At 38.9% G+C, this 13,729-nt stretch overlaps 1 protein-coding gene across 16 annotated transcripts in view; it reads left to right on the forward strand.

The window, feature by feature from the left end:
• BNC2 (basonuclin zinc finger protein 2) overlaps positions 1-13,729 on the forward strand; it is a 454,984-nt gene that overhangs the window by 424,979 nt on the left and 16,276 nt on the right. For 11 of the 16 annotated variants that reach the window (XM_077966061.1, XM_015117648.3, XM_077966056.1 and 8 more), the window contains one exon: positions 8,716-10,685. In XM_077966061.1, coding sequence (XP_077822187.1) covers positions 8,716-10,685 — 1,970 coding nt within the window. Of the gene's footprint in view, positions 1-8,715; positions 10,686-11,140; positions 11,207-13,729 lie in introns of all 16 variants that reach the window. The other 5 variants (XM_015117647.3, XM_077966053.1, XM_077966058.1 and 2 more) reach the window with 1 other exon arrangement.

Genomic DNA, 13,729 nt, shown 5'->3' on the forward strand with positions numbered 1-13,729 from the left:
CAAGGAGAGGCATTCTTTGACTATGTACTTTTTTTTTGCAAGTAGTTTGATATGCCTCACCTCATTATATCACCATTCGCTAGGTTGGAGCACTTTGAATAAGACTGATTTATAATGAGAGTAATATATAATAAGAGTGAGTTAAGGTCAGTAGTTTCTGTATTCATGTGTGTGTTTGTGTACATGCACATGTGTGTAATGAGTAACCCCTTTGTAATATCAGTCTTTATATGCAGTCAGTGTTTACAGGAAGAAGATTTTAATGTTAATGTTAGCATGTCAGCTAACAAAGACTAATAAGGGATTTATCTTGATGGGAACTTATTTAATGCAAAGTTTTCTGAGAGCCCCAGCATTCTAACCAATGGTGGATATTCCCATAGCATTCATGTCCCCTTGGGCAGAGGAAGAATAGGAAAGATATTTCAAATTAAGTCTTTTATTATCTGGACGAACTGCATTTAGCATTAGCTGTGTAATCACAGCAAGCTGGTATACACCTATCTCTAATGTTTGCATACTTACTTCGTGACGAAGGCAGTTTGGGGTGGATGAGGAAAGCATATTTGTTCACATAGATCAATGTTAGCAAGTGAAGTCCAGTCTGAATTTTTATTTGGAAATCATTCTTTCTGCCCATGCCACACCCTGAAGACTCTTGCTCATGGGGCATCTCTGTCCTAGAAAGGAGAATAGGGATGTGATTGGTCAGCATTGTATTTTGAAGGTAAAGTGATGCTGTTGAGAAATTCTGCAAAATAACAAATTTCCAAATCATGGAAATTGAGTGGGGCTTTCATTACCCAAAACAAATGTTGATTAAAAAAAAAAAAAGAAAGTTCTAATTTGAACCATTTGGTACAACCAATATATGAATGAGTATGTTTCATTCTGCCTACAAATATTACAGTTGTTCCAGCTGGCCTCCTAGAAACATTAGCCCGAGATTTTGGAAAAGCACAGTCACATAAAAGAGCTTTGTGTGAATAGAGAACGGTATAATTTTGTTTACTTACACAAGCAAACTGCTCTGATGTATATTGTGTATACTAGCAGTGCATCTTTCTCCGTCAGTGCCCAGCAAGAAATATGTGTTTAATGTAAATCTGCTAAAACAAATAAACATGCCAAGTTCTTTTTCCACATAATTTTAAGTGTTTCTCAGAAATTATCACAACATTGCTTGAAAAATTTCCCTAAATGCTTCCCAGAATCTATTGTTTTCAATAAGAATTTTTTTGTGTGGCCATTTTTATTCTTCTCCCCATCTTGCCTGCTCATACACACACATGCAGGCACATAGACACACAACATTGACCCGTGCACACTTTGGAAAGCCAAGTCTTACAAATTAGAGAGAGAAACATAATGTAACAAAAAAGGGAAAAAAATGAAATAGTAGGGAGCAGTCAGATCAGTTAAACTTTTTGACTAATAAGAGTTTAAATATTGGCTTTACAATGACAATTTAAGGTTGAAGTATCTGCTTATTACATATGTACCTACCTCAGTTACAAAACAGGTAACTAGCAGGAGAATGAGAGAGAAGAGGACTGCACATATTATGTATAAGTGTTTCCTTCAGAACTGTTTGTAATGCTTAAAGGTTTCTCTTCCACAGAATATCTCCCTGAAACTCCTGCCTTCAGCACTCAGAGCCAGCTCTCTCCAACCCACATGTGGGATCTAGGAGTTTTCCATTTGCTGACCCCTAGCTAGAAGTTTATCGAATGCCCCTGTTCATATTACCTGACATAATGGTCTGAGCCCATCACTCACTCCTGAGGTGATCCAGAAGTTAGATGATATATCTCCTAATTTCTGGGTTGCATTCTGATACATGTCCACCTAACCAAGAGGTCAGCACAAAGGCAGGTGGAGGCAAGCAAAGGTGGATTATCAGTGTCTTATAGAGTGTCTGTGAAGGTGTATGTACATAGCACATGCCTGCTACATATTGGTGGTAGTTCTGTAGGGAGGCAGTCTCCATAGTTTTATGATTACACACCCCATTAGTAAAAATATATGAGCATGTACCCTCATATATGTATATGTAAAGCTATTTCTAAACTGTGTGTGTGTGTATGTGTATGTGTGTATGATATTAGCAAAAAAAAACCACCTTTAGGTAAAAATAAATAGGAATTTTCTTGTTGACTCACCGTGTCACAGTGGATTGTCTTGCACACTCCACTAATAGGAGCAAACGGGAGCATGTGTGCCTGTGATTTGGCCGTGCTGTAATACAGGAGGCAAGGAGTGAGGTGACTTATAAACAGTGGAAAGCTGTAAATGTTGAGTTATGTGTGTGAGAGTTCAAGCAATTTGCATGATTTAGTTTTTTGAATCAACTTCATTGAAGTATACTTTCCATACAATAAAATCCAGCAATTTTAAGTGTACAATCTATATGGCCATAGAAACCTCAGCACAATCATGGTGTACAACATTCTCACCACCCCAAAAAGTTCCCTAGTGTTGTTTTGTACTCAGTCCCTTTTCTCCACCCTATGCCCCTGGCAACTACTAATCCACTTTCTGTTCCCATAATCTTACCTTTTCCAGAATTTCATATGCTTGGAACAGTAGAGTATGTATGTCCTTGGGTCTAACCTCTTTCATTCTTAGCATAATGCTTTTGAAGAATCGTCCATGTTGTAGTGTATGTCGGTAGCTTAACTCTTTTTATTGTGCAGTACTATTCCATTGTATAGATAGCTCATAATTTCTTTACCCCTAAGACTTGAGCATCTAGAAAACCTGGTAAAATTTATGATTTCAGTTTTGCATAGCACTGTCTCATCAATTTTTAATTCAGCAATTACTGTTTCATTTTACCTAATGGTATACTTAAGCTAGGTAGGCTTGAAATTCGGTAAGTTACCTACCTTCTACCCTATTCCTCTTGCTTTGATATTTGAATTAACACAGAAGGAAAAAGACTAGAAAAGTACAATAGGAAACTGGTTATGAAAATAAATTGCCAGTGTGGTTATGATGAAATAATTTCTTAAGATAGCACATTGTGCCAATCTAGACATGAAAAAATAAACACATCTCACAAAACTCTGATTTTGTTTTAGGTAGTCAGCAGTCCCTGCAGGTCAGTGTCATTTAATTAAAAGCTCTACAGTTATATCAAGGGGGAAATACTTTTAGTTTTTAGCTAATCATTTGAGTATTTTCCTTTAAATTATGCCTTAAACTTGACTGAAAATAAGTACATATAATTGAATCTTTTACACTTACAGTGTTTGCTTCTTGTTTTGCCTTTTTTTTTTTTTTTTTTTTTTGAGACAGAGTCTCACTCTGCAACCTTCAATTCCTAGGTTCAAGCGATTCTCATGCCTCAGCCTCCCAAGTAGCTGGGATTACAGGTGCCCTCTGCCACACCGGGCTAATTTTTTTGTATTTTTAGTAGAGATGGGGTTTCACTGTGTTGGCCAGGCTGGTCTCGAATTCCTGACCCCAAGTGATCTGCCTGCCTCTGCCTCCAAAACTGCTGGGATTACAGGCATGAGTCACCCTGTCTGGCTGCTTATTTCTTAACAATTTGACTACTGGAGCAAAGAGGCCTTAGATCTGTGCTCTGTGCAGTGTTTCTTCCTCATTTCCATTCTTGGACAGAAAGAAAGCAGTTGTTTTCCTATGTGCTGTGATGTAACTTGTAGCCTGCCATGAACACAGGTGGGCTCCATGTTGGACTGAGCCTGAGGTCCCTTGACAGTCTGATTATCCCAAAGCCCCTTATTTGGTTTCTCTTCCATCTCTTCACATCCGTTCCTCCCCTACTTTCCCTCTTTCCCAATAAGAGAAACCAATCAACCTTTTTTTTACTTTGATTTTAAAACTACAAATCATTAAACTGCTTTGATGTGGAAAAGGACTCAAATGAAACCATTTAAACCATGCATTTGATCCTACAACAAAACGTTTTAAAAAGTCACTTGGCAGAGCCATACAGGAACAGGGTGCCAGATTTCTACGAGTGATAATCACCAGTTCCAATGAAGCAACAAAAGGAAGTCTTTTTATTTCAAATGTGTAGATGTAAATATTTTAAGTCTTTTATACTTTTTCTCAACCCTGTAAAACTGGTTTATAAGTCTATATTATTTGGTGTTACTCAACTTTTAATTAACAGTATAGTTATTTTCACAGGAAATCAACACTTATAATAATACCTTGCATTTAACTTAACATGGTAAATCTTATCCTCATTTTGTCAGTAACATTTTTCAACCTGAAGGGTTAAAAGTCACTGTACTCTGGTTACAAATGGGAAAACCTAAAAGAATTGACTCAGTAACTACAAAACTGCATGGAGGGCCACAAGCTCAGTTATATACTCTGATGTTAACATATTATACATGCAGAAGACCAGTGGCCCAGCATGAGTTGGTTGGTAGTTGGGATCTTCATCCTGGCCTAACAGACTGAATTTTTGTTTTATTAGTGTTTACTCCACGATAATACCTAATTCTTTTTATAACTCTAATTTACTTTTGTAAAGTTTGACCATTTACACTGTTTGTGAGGAGGACTAGTTTTTCCCATACTTAAGTTAAATATAATAAACATAAATTGTCTGAAAAAATGTGTCATGACTTTAGTTGTTGTAGCAGTATCCAGTTGTCCTAAATTTTCCAAATGGTTACTTTTGTTGCAGATGAGTTAAAAAAAGAAAAAAGCCATCCAACTGACACTGGTCCATTTTTGAATAGCAGTATAGACCATGCATAGAGGTCGTTACCTTCACAGAAGAGTCTTAAACTAGTGTTTCAGAATCACAGTACCAAAACATACTTATTTCTATCACAAAGATCTTTAGAAAAAACCTTGGCATTTCTGTTTTCCCTTTGATGCTTTCTAACTCCCTTCAACCAGGTTAAAGATACAGTAAAACTGGTAGCCATTCTTAGCATCCAGCTTGCACACTTGTTGGGTTGTATAAGATCAATTTGTTTCTTGTTGCAGTCTCTCCATTTATAAATGTGTTGAATTAGATACTCTTGATCAAATTGATAATGACTTTTTATTTTTTGAGACAGACTCTTGCTCTGTTGCTCAGGCTGGAGTGCAATGGCACTATCATGGTTCACTGCAGCTTCAACCTCCTGGGTTCAAGGAATCCTTACACCTCAAACTCCCAACTAGCTAGGACTATAGGCACGGACCAGCACACTTGGCTAGTTTTTTAATTTTCGTAGAGCCAGGGTCTTGCCATGTTGCCTAGGGCTTAAGCCATCTTCCCACATTGGCCTTCCTCAATGTCAGGATTACAGGCATGAGCCACAACACCCAGCCAATGATGACTTCTTTGGAAAGGACACCTATGGCACTATCAAGGGGAATCTAGTTTGGTGTTATTGAGCTGTATGTCCCGTTCCTAAGTATATTTGTTTGCAAATATGCTTTGTTGTTTATCTGTGTAAGTATAAATTGCTGCTTCTATTACCACTGTAAATGAAAATTCTCTTTTATGATTCAGGAACTATCAGAGTTCTAAATCATACTTACCTGGATCTCTTTCACCAGAAGCAAGTGGTTTAATGTAACAGACTCCATTTTAGCAGAGACAACAACTGAGCGCTAGAAGACAGTCTGAAAGGCAGTAGTTTTAGAAATAGTAGCGAGCATTGTGGCGGGCCAGGAGAAACCATATGGGACTGCTCTGTACTGTTGGGAGAAAGAAGACAGAAGGGTGATGGAAATGAGATGCCTCAGGTGGGATTGATCAGTTGCTATGGTTTCTGAGGTGCATTTTAATACCAGAGGCTGTCAGTTGTGTAAGTACTTCATTGACATGTAGATTTAGGTACAGGCTACCTTGGAAGAACCTGGGGAAGATATGACTGTACGTTGCTCAGATTGGGGCTCAGCCTGAGAAATTAATCTGTAGTGAAAGGCTCTGTAAAAGGACACTCAAGAGAGTAGATTTGATGGTACAAGAAAGATGGTACAGAAGAGGACATTATAACATTCTAGAGAAAGACTTCCTCAGAAGTCCTGCTTTTTACTACCACAAACTCAATGGGCTTACCTGGGAAATGGCATCATGGAATGACAGCCACTGAGTACTGTTGACACACTCTGAACTTAGAGTCAGAATTTTTGTGTTCAACTCTTGGGCCTCAAATTAATATCTTGGCAACCTTAACAACCTATCTTAGCTTTCTTCTCTCCTGATTTCTCATCTGTTCTCTGAGCTCTGGAAGTTATGATAGGGGTCAAATGAGATAATCTATTTAAAAATCACAAATTATTTCTCTATTTACCTATACCACCAACATTCTTCCATGTTACCCCTGTTCCAAAAGTAGGATGTGAACGATACCAACTGCTATGAGTGAAGTTTTGAAAATGCTGATGGCAGGACTTCAGGATCATCTGGGGTTACCATATACCTGCACCCTTATGTGTTTGACAGTTTTCTTAGGAATGGACACCCACATGCACGTACTTACACATATTCTTTATGTAAAATGGTAGGATGCTAGGAGTGAGCCTTACAAAGCAGGGCACATAACTATCAGGGCTTTTTAAAAAAAGTAATTCAAGTAAATGACAAATACCCACTTAATCGAACTAGCTGTAATGATTCAGACCATAGGGCAGTGTTTCAGAGAGAATTTTATGTCCACAGGTTGAGGAGAGACTTTTCCCTTGCAAAAGCAGTACAGATCCCTTATGCCTCTAATCATGCTTCCTCTAGTGTAACATTCTACATAATCAAAGCACAGTGACTGAAACTGGAAAATTCAGATGGGTATAATACTACTAACTAATCTAGAGACTTTATTCAATTGTTGCTAATTTTCCCACTAATGTCTTTTTTCTGGTCTGGGATCACACAACTTTATTTGATTAGTCCCCTCTAATCTGGAACCATTCTTTATTTTTAATAAATCTTTCCTGAACTTTACACTTTGAAGAGTACTATCTACTGTTTTGTAGAATGTTCCTCAATTTTGGTTTGCCTGATGATTTCTGATGATTGGCTTGAGGTTTTGAAGTTTATACAGTATGTTTGTCCATTAAAGGAAGAGTTTTAATGGACTCACAGTTCCACATGGCTAGGTAGGCCCCACAGTCATGGTGGAAGGCAAAGGAGGAGCAAAGTCACATCTTACATGGCAGCAGGCAAGAGTATGTGCAGGGAACTTTATAAAACCTTTATAAAACCATCAGATCTCATGAGACTTATTCACTGTCATAAGAACAGCACGGGAAAGACTTACCCCCATGATTCAGCTAACTTCCATCGGCTCCCTCCCACGACATTTGGGGATTATGGGAGCTACAATTCAAGATGAGATTTGGGTGGGGACACAGCCAAACCATATCATTAGAAGAATGCCACAAAAGTGATGTTGTGCCCTTCTTAGTGTGTCCTAACGAGCGGTACATGATGGCGTGATTTCCATTCACGGTGGTAAATTCGATCACCCTTTTAAGATAGGGTCTGTTAGGTTTTTCCATGATAATGTTATGATTTTCCGTTTGTAATTAATAAGTATCTTGTCATTTTGTTTTTAAGAAGATACTATGCTTTCTTAAATTCATGATCAGGGTTGGGGCAAGTGTCATTCACAGAGGGATGCAAAGTGTGCCGTCCCAATGGGAAGAAATGGTGCCCTAGAAAGTGATGGCGTCATTATTTAAGTGTTTGAATAGATTTCTCTCAATCCATGCTGAAATGGATTGCCTGACATTACATTGCAGGATTTTAAAGTCCTACCTCCAGGCAAATCTCATAGTTACTAGCAAAAATGAAAGTGTGAAATGCTTTTTAATGTATATTTAACAACACATAGTCTGGTGATTACTGATGTGTATTCTCTGTGGACTCCCTTTGCTATCAGAGGAGGATGCTGAGAGACAACTTTTTACACATTTATTCTATCTAAATCCATCACATGTTTACTTTTTAGATATCTATGACTGTCATTTATAACAAGATCGTAAAAAGTCAAATACATTAAGTCTAACTCAAACTTTGAATCATAGAATTACAACCAATTTTCAGGAAAAGTACAATTACCTTTTATGAGTGATGTTTTTCTTACTCTTCCTTATGAAATTGCCTGCTATTAAATACTAAAATATAGCCATTCCAAAAAAAAAAGATACAGTTTAGTAACAAGATATGAGGGGTAATGCTACTTTATTCATCTTTTTGATTCAGAAATTCACATAACTCCTACTTAAAGGAATTTTCATCATTGAATCCAGTGTCATGTCTGCTTATGTTGAAGAAGTAAATTTCACAAAATGTACTTAATTCCTTCCTATAGTATCACAGTTTAATAAGGACTAAGGTACCATTTTTTTCATTTATATTGGATTTCACAGCAGGAGTTCACATCTTATACTAATATATGCTAAATAGTTGCATAGTATATAGATCATTGTTGTTAAAAAAGCAGTACTGAAGGCATTTTAGATCACAGAGCCCCAGTGGTCTACATTTTGTTTGCTTTGACATTATTAAACTCAATCTGTTTCTCTAACTGTGACTCTAATTACTACATTTGCATGGCAGAAAAGTTTGCTTTGTGGGTTGACTTTTATTAACAGTGCTTGCATGTTGTTTTCTGCTCTTGCTCTCGGTGTTTTATGAGCACACAGAGCACCTTCAGTTGCATTGAATAATTATGCACAATCAATAAGTTTTTGTGTTTGTCTTTGTTGTTTCTTTGATGTGGCCTCTAGGATGCTGCTGGCAAGGTGCTGGACCGCTGGGCCATCATGTCTCGAGAAGAGGAAATCATCACCCTTCAGCAGTTTCTGCGGTTTGGAGAAACCAAATCCATTGTGGAGCTGATGGCAATTCAGGAGAAAGAAGGACAGGCCGTGGCTGTACCATCTTCAAAGACAGACTCAGATATAAGGACTTTCATTGAGAGCAATAATCGCACCAGGAGTCCCAGCCTCCTTGCTCACTTAGAGAACAGCAATCCTTCCAGCATTCATCACTTTGAAAACATCCCAAACAGCCTTGCATTTCTGCTTCCATTCCAGTACATAAACCCTGTCTCAGCACCACTGCTAGGGTTGCCTCCAAATGGGCTACTGTTAGAGCAACCAGGGTTGAGGCTGCGGGAACCCAGCCTTTCAACTCAGAATGAATATAATGAGAGCAGTGAATCTGAAGTTTCTCCCACACCTTATAAGAATGATCAAACACCCAATAGAAATGCCCTGACCAGCATTACTAATGTGGAGCCCAAAACCGAGCCAGCCTGTGTCTCTCCCATTCAGAATTCTGCCCCAGTCAGTGATTTAACTAAAACTGAACACCCAAAAAGCTCATTCCGGATTCATCGGATGAGAAGGATGGGGTCAGCCTCTAGGAAGGGAAGAGTGTTCTGTAATGCATGTGGGAAGACGTTCTATGACAAAGGTACTCTCAAAATTCATTACAATGCTGTTCACCTGAAGATCAAACATCGATGCACCATTGAAGGTTGCAACATGGTCTTTAGCTCCCTCCGAAGTCGTAATCGCCACAGTGCAAACCCCAATCCTCGCCTTCACATGCCTATGCTAAGGAATAACCGAGATAAAGATTTAATTCGGGCCACCTCAGGAGCTGCCACCCCTGTCATAGCAAGTACAAAATCAAATCTGGCACTCACAAGCCCTGGCCGGCCCCCAATGGGTTTTACCACTCCCCCTCTAGACCCTGTCTTGCAAAATCCTCTCCCTAGCCAGCTGGTGTTTTCTGGGCTAAAGACTGTACAACCAGTTCCTCCATTTTATAGAAGTTTACTCACTCCAGGGGAAATGGTGAGTCCTCCAACCTCCCTCCCAACCAGTCCCATCATTCCAACCAGTGGTACCATAGAGCAGCACCCCCCGCCACCCTCTGAGCCAGTAGTGCCAGCAGTGATGATGGCTACCCATGAGCCCAGTGCTGACCTGGCACCCAAGAAAAAGCCCAGGAAGTCAAGCATGCCTGTGAAGATTGAGAAGGAAATTATTGATACCGCCGATGAGTTTGATGATGAAGATGATGACCCCAATGATGGTGGAGCTGTGGTCAATGACATGAGCCATGACAATCATTGTCACTCCCAAGAGGAGATGAGCCCAGGCATGTCTGTGAAGGACTTTTCTAAGCATAACAGGACCCGGTGCATTTCAAGGACTGAAATAAGGAGGGCCGACAGCATGACTTCTGAAGACCAAGAGCCTGAGCGAGACTATGAGAACGAGTCTGAGTCTTCGGAGCCCAAACTGGGCGAGGAATCCATGGAAGGGGATGAGCACATTCACAGCGAAGTGAGTGAAAAAGTCCTGATGAATAGTGAGAGGCCTGATGAGAACCACAGTGAGCCCTCTCACCAGGACGTCATCAAGGTGAAGGAAGAATTTACAGACCCCACTTACGACATGTTTTACATGAGCCAGTATGGACTGTACAACGGTGGGGGTGCCAGCATGGCCGCCTTGCATGAGAGCTTTACATCGTCTCTGAATTATGGCAGCCCTCAAAAGTTCTCCCCAGAAGGTGACCTGTGTTCTAGCCCAGACCCCAAAATATGTTATGTGTGCAAGAAGAGTTTCAAAAGCTCCTACAGTGTGAAACTTCACTACAGGAATGTTCACTTGAAAGAGATGCACGTCTGCACAGTGGCTGGTTGCAATGCTGCATTCCCCTCTCGCCGAAGCAGAGACAGGTCAGTAAATCTCCATTGGCTGCTCCTGCTGGGGGTGGAGGGTGCCAGTTTTCAGTCACGTTGGACTTCACACTAAAAGAAATCCAACTTAGATGTTTTTGATGCACTGTAAAGATTGTCCACAGTGATCACGTGATAACTAGGCTGCCATGCTCATGAAGGATTGTTGCAGTTGGTGCTTGTGATGATTAAGCATGCAGAATCATGTGCCATCTTACCCGTAATGCATGCCATTTTTCTCTGTGCTCTGTGTATATGTGTGTGTATGTGTTTTCATGCATCTGGGTGTGAATAAGTTAACTATGTACACGGTTCCCTGCTTCCCCGTGAACCTTCACTTAGAAGCCGCAGCTTCTGTTATATATATATTTATATATTTATATTTCTGCTTTGCCATGTGGCTTTTTGATTAAATCAATATATTATCTTCATACACACATATTTATCCAATATAGAAACAGAAATTTACGGATGGAAAGAACCATAGGTCCAGGACATCGAGACAGCCTGCATCTCCGTAGGTATAACCAGTAATGTTATCATTCCTTACATGAGTATTTAGTGTGTCCTTGAATTCTTTAAGAGTCATGAAAATATCAGGAGGAAATGGGACAGATGTAATTGTTGATGTGGGAAAATGGTATGGTGGTGTGGGTTTCTTTATCTTAACTTCATAATGGCTTTGAGCACATCTCTAAACTATAGTCTACCATGGGGATTATTCACAGAAGGTGAGGCATGCATATACTTTGAGGACCAGCACGAATGTATTATGTCCAGCCTTCAGATGACATCACACTCTTGCTATGTAGTTGCAGCTCTGAAACAGTTGGGCTTAAACAGAAGCAGCTGGTCCTAAACCTACAAAGTTCTTTATTAATCCTCAAGAAAATGTAATATAAATGGAATGTATCAAGGTGGTCAGTGGCAGGATAGTGCGGTTATCCTGCATTTGTTGAGATAAGCTTATGAGCAGATCATTTACATAATACACCACCAGCCCGACTCAGGTCACAGGCCAGTTTAGTTCTTCAACCATTATATCAGGTGTGGTTTTTGGTTCTACATTGTCTTTTAAAAATATTTTAAAGAAAATTTATTATCATGGTGGAAATCAATGGAAGAAACACATTAAATTAACTAGAAAGTTTCTACAGAGCCACCACTAATAAGCAGTAATTCTAGTGCTTGTCAATTGCGTAGAGTTCTTTGGCAAAGTAACATTAAACATACCACTGAAAAGTAGTGTCCTGTCTCTGGAATATTCTGTTTTGTCTTCATATTTGGAGATCAATCCTTTTTTAAATAAAAGTTTGAAGAGTATTTTTTTCCTTTCTACTGAAATAAAAGGGGGCCAATCTTTGAAAAGCAAAATCTTTAAGAAAAATAAGTAACTTTCTTATATAACCCAAAACATGCTTTGAGGAGAAACTATTTTTTAATGATTTTCCCACCCCCATTTACTTTGTTCTGTAAAAGTGGTTTATAGTCATGTTATTTCAGTTCCAAGGTATCATTGACAGTCCCAGAATATATCAGATAAGATGGCTATATTTTGAATAATAAAATACTGTACCCAACCTCCCCCAAGTTGTGAGCAATACTCATTCTTTTAAATTTGAGATAGTACACTACTAATAATGAGGTTAATGCATTGCATTTTTTTAAACAAAAATAAAAGACTCGAAAACCTGCATAAAATATTTATGGAAATGGAGTGTTTGAAGACAAGCCAAAATTTAATCTTAATTGCATGAAGTCCTATCACAGTTTTAGTTGGTTTGCTGAAAATATTGCAAGTCATAGCACTGGAATAAATAGCTGTGAGACCAAAAGGCTACACACCCAACGTTTGAAGCCTTCATTTATGTAAAATTCCTAGAAAATGCAAGTGCTCGAATGTGTATGTCTTAACACATAAGGAGGCACTGTTGAGGTACTGCTTATTGGTTTGTCTGAGGAAAAACATTTATTGATAGCAGGAAAATATTTCAGTCTTCATTTTTTATTGTAGGTATCAGGATTTTAGTGCGTGACTAACTATATATAAGTTTAGACCCACATCTAGGATGATGAGGATATTCTAGGTGGGAAGAAGAGTACAGATGTGCTCCCAGGGTGTTCAGTCACGCAGAAGATAGCAAGCTTCAGAAGACAGTTGATACATTTCATTTGGGTGAAATCACAGTGTGTCCAATCTTTTTCAGTTTGTAGCTTTATCACATAAGATAAATGGAAAAGCAGATTGCAAAAATTGTAGAATAGAAACTTTTTAAATTCTTACTTGAAATTTTGCTTTTTAACAATACACAACTCTTTTGATCCTAGGTTATAAACACACAAGTTCTGATACTTTAATTTTGACATTATATTTTCTGAAGAAAAGTTTTCATCTTGTTTGAGTCTATGACTTGAATTAACATAATGTTATGAGTTTAGCTACACCAAATAACCAGTGATGCCATTGGGGTGCCTGCCTCTTCCTGCATCTCAGCAGAGTGAACTGTGAAACATAATTGTATTCCTGTTTCAGCCTTTTATTGTCATTTCGTCAATGAATGTCAACCTGTGATTTAATCTCGTTATTCACAAAGCCTCTTGGATTACATTTGTGATCTGTCTCTTAGACTTACCTTCTCCTGTCTCTTCACTTTTACTTTATTAGTCACAAGAACCCCAGGAATTTTGTCTCCCTATTTTTTCCTTTTTAATTTGCTGTGAAGCTAAGAAAAGTTTTCTTACCTTTTTCTTGAGCCAACAGACCTTCTCAAACAGAAACCCTCCTTTGTCTTTAATCCTGCTGTCCTCAGACCCATTTCTTTCCTCTCCCCAGAGTCTCAGTTTCATCCATCCTTGACTCCACAATGTCTTCCTTGTGCAAATAAAGCATTAGAGGGGATTTTGAGTGGGGGCTGAAGTGTGCAGGGCTAAGGGTTTCTAAGATTCCTGTCATAAAGCTAACAGAATTGCCCTCTTCCTTCTGTTTATAAAAGCAGACTTCTTCATGATTCGAACACCTTGGAGGAGTTTTACACAGGTCTGCC

Source organism: Macaca mulatta, chromosome 15 (assembly GCF_049350105.2).
Source record: "Macaca mulatta isolate MMU2019108-1 chromosome 15, T2T-MMU8v2.0, whole genome shotgun sequence".
In the NCBI taxonomy this organism is placed as follows: Eukaryota; Metazoa; Chordata; class Mammalia; order Primates; family Cercopithecidae; genus Macaca; species Macaca mulatta.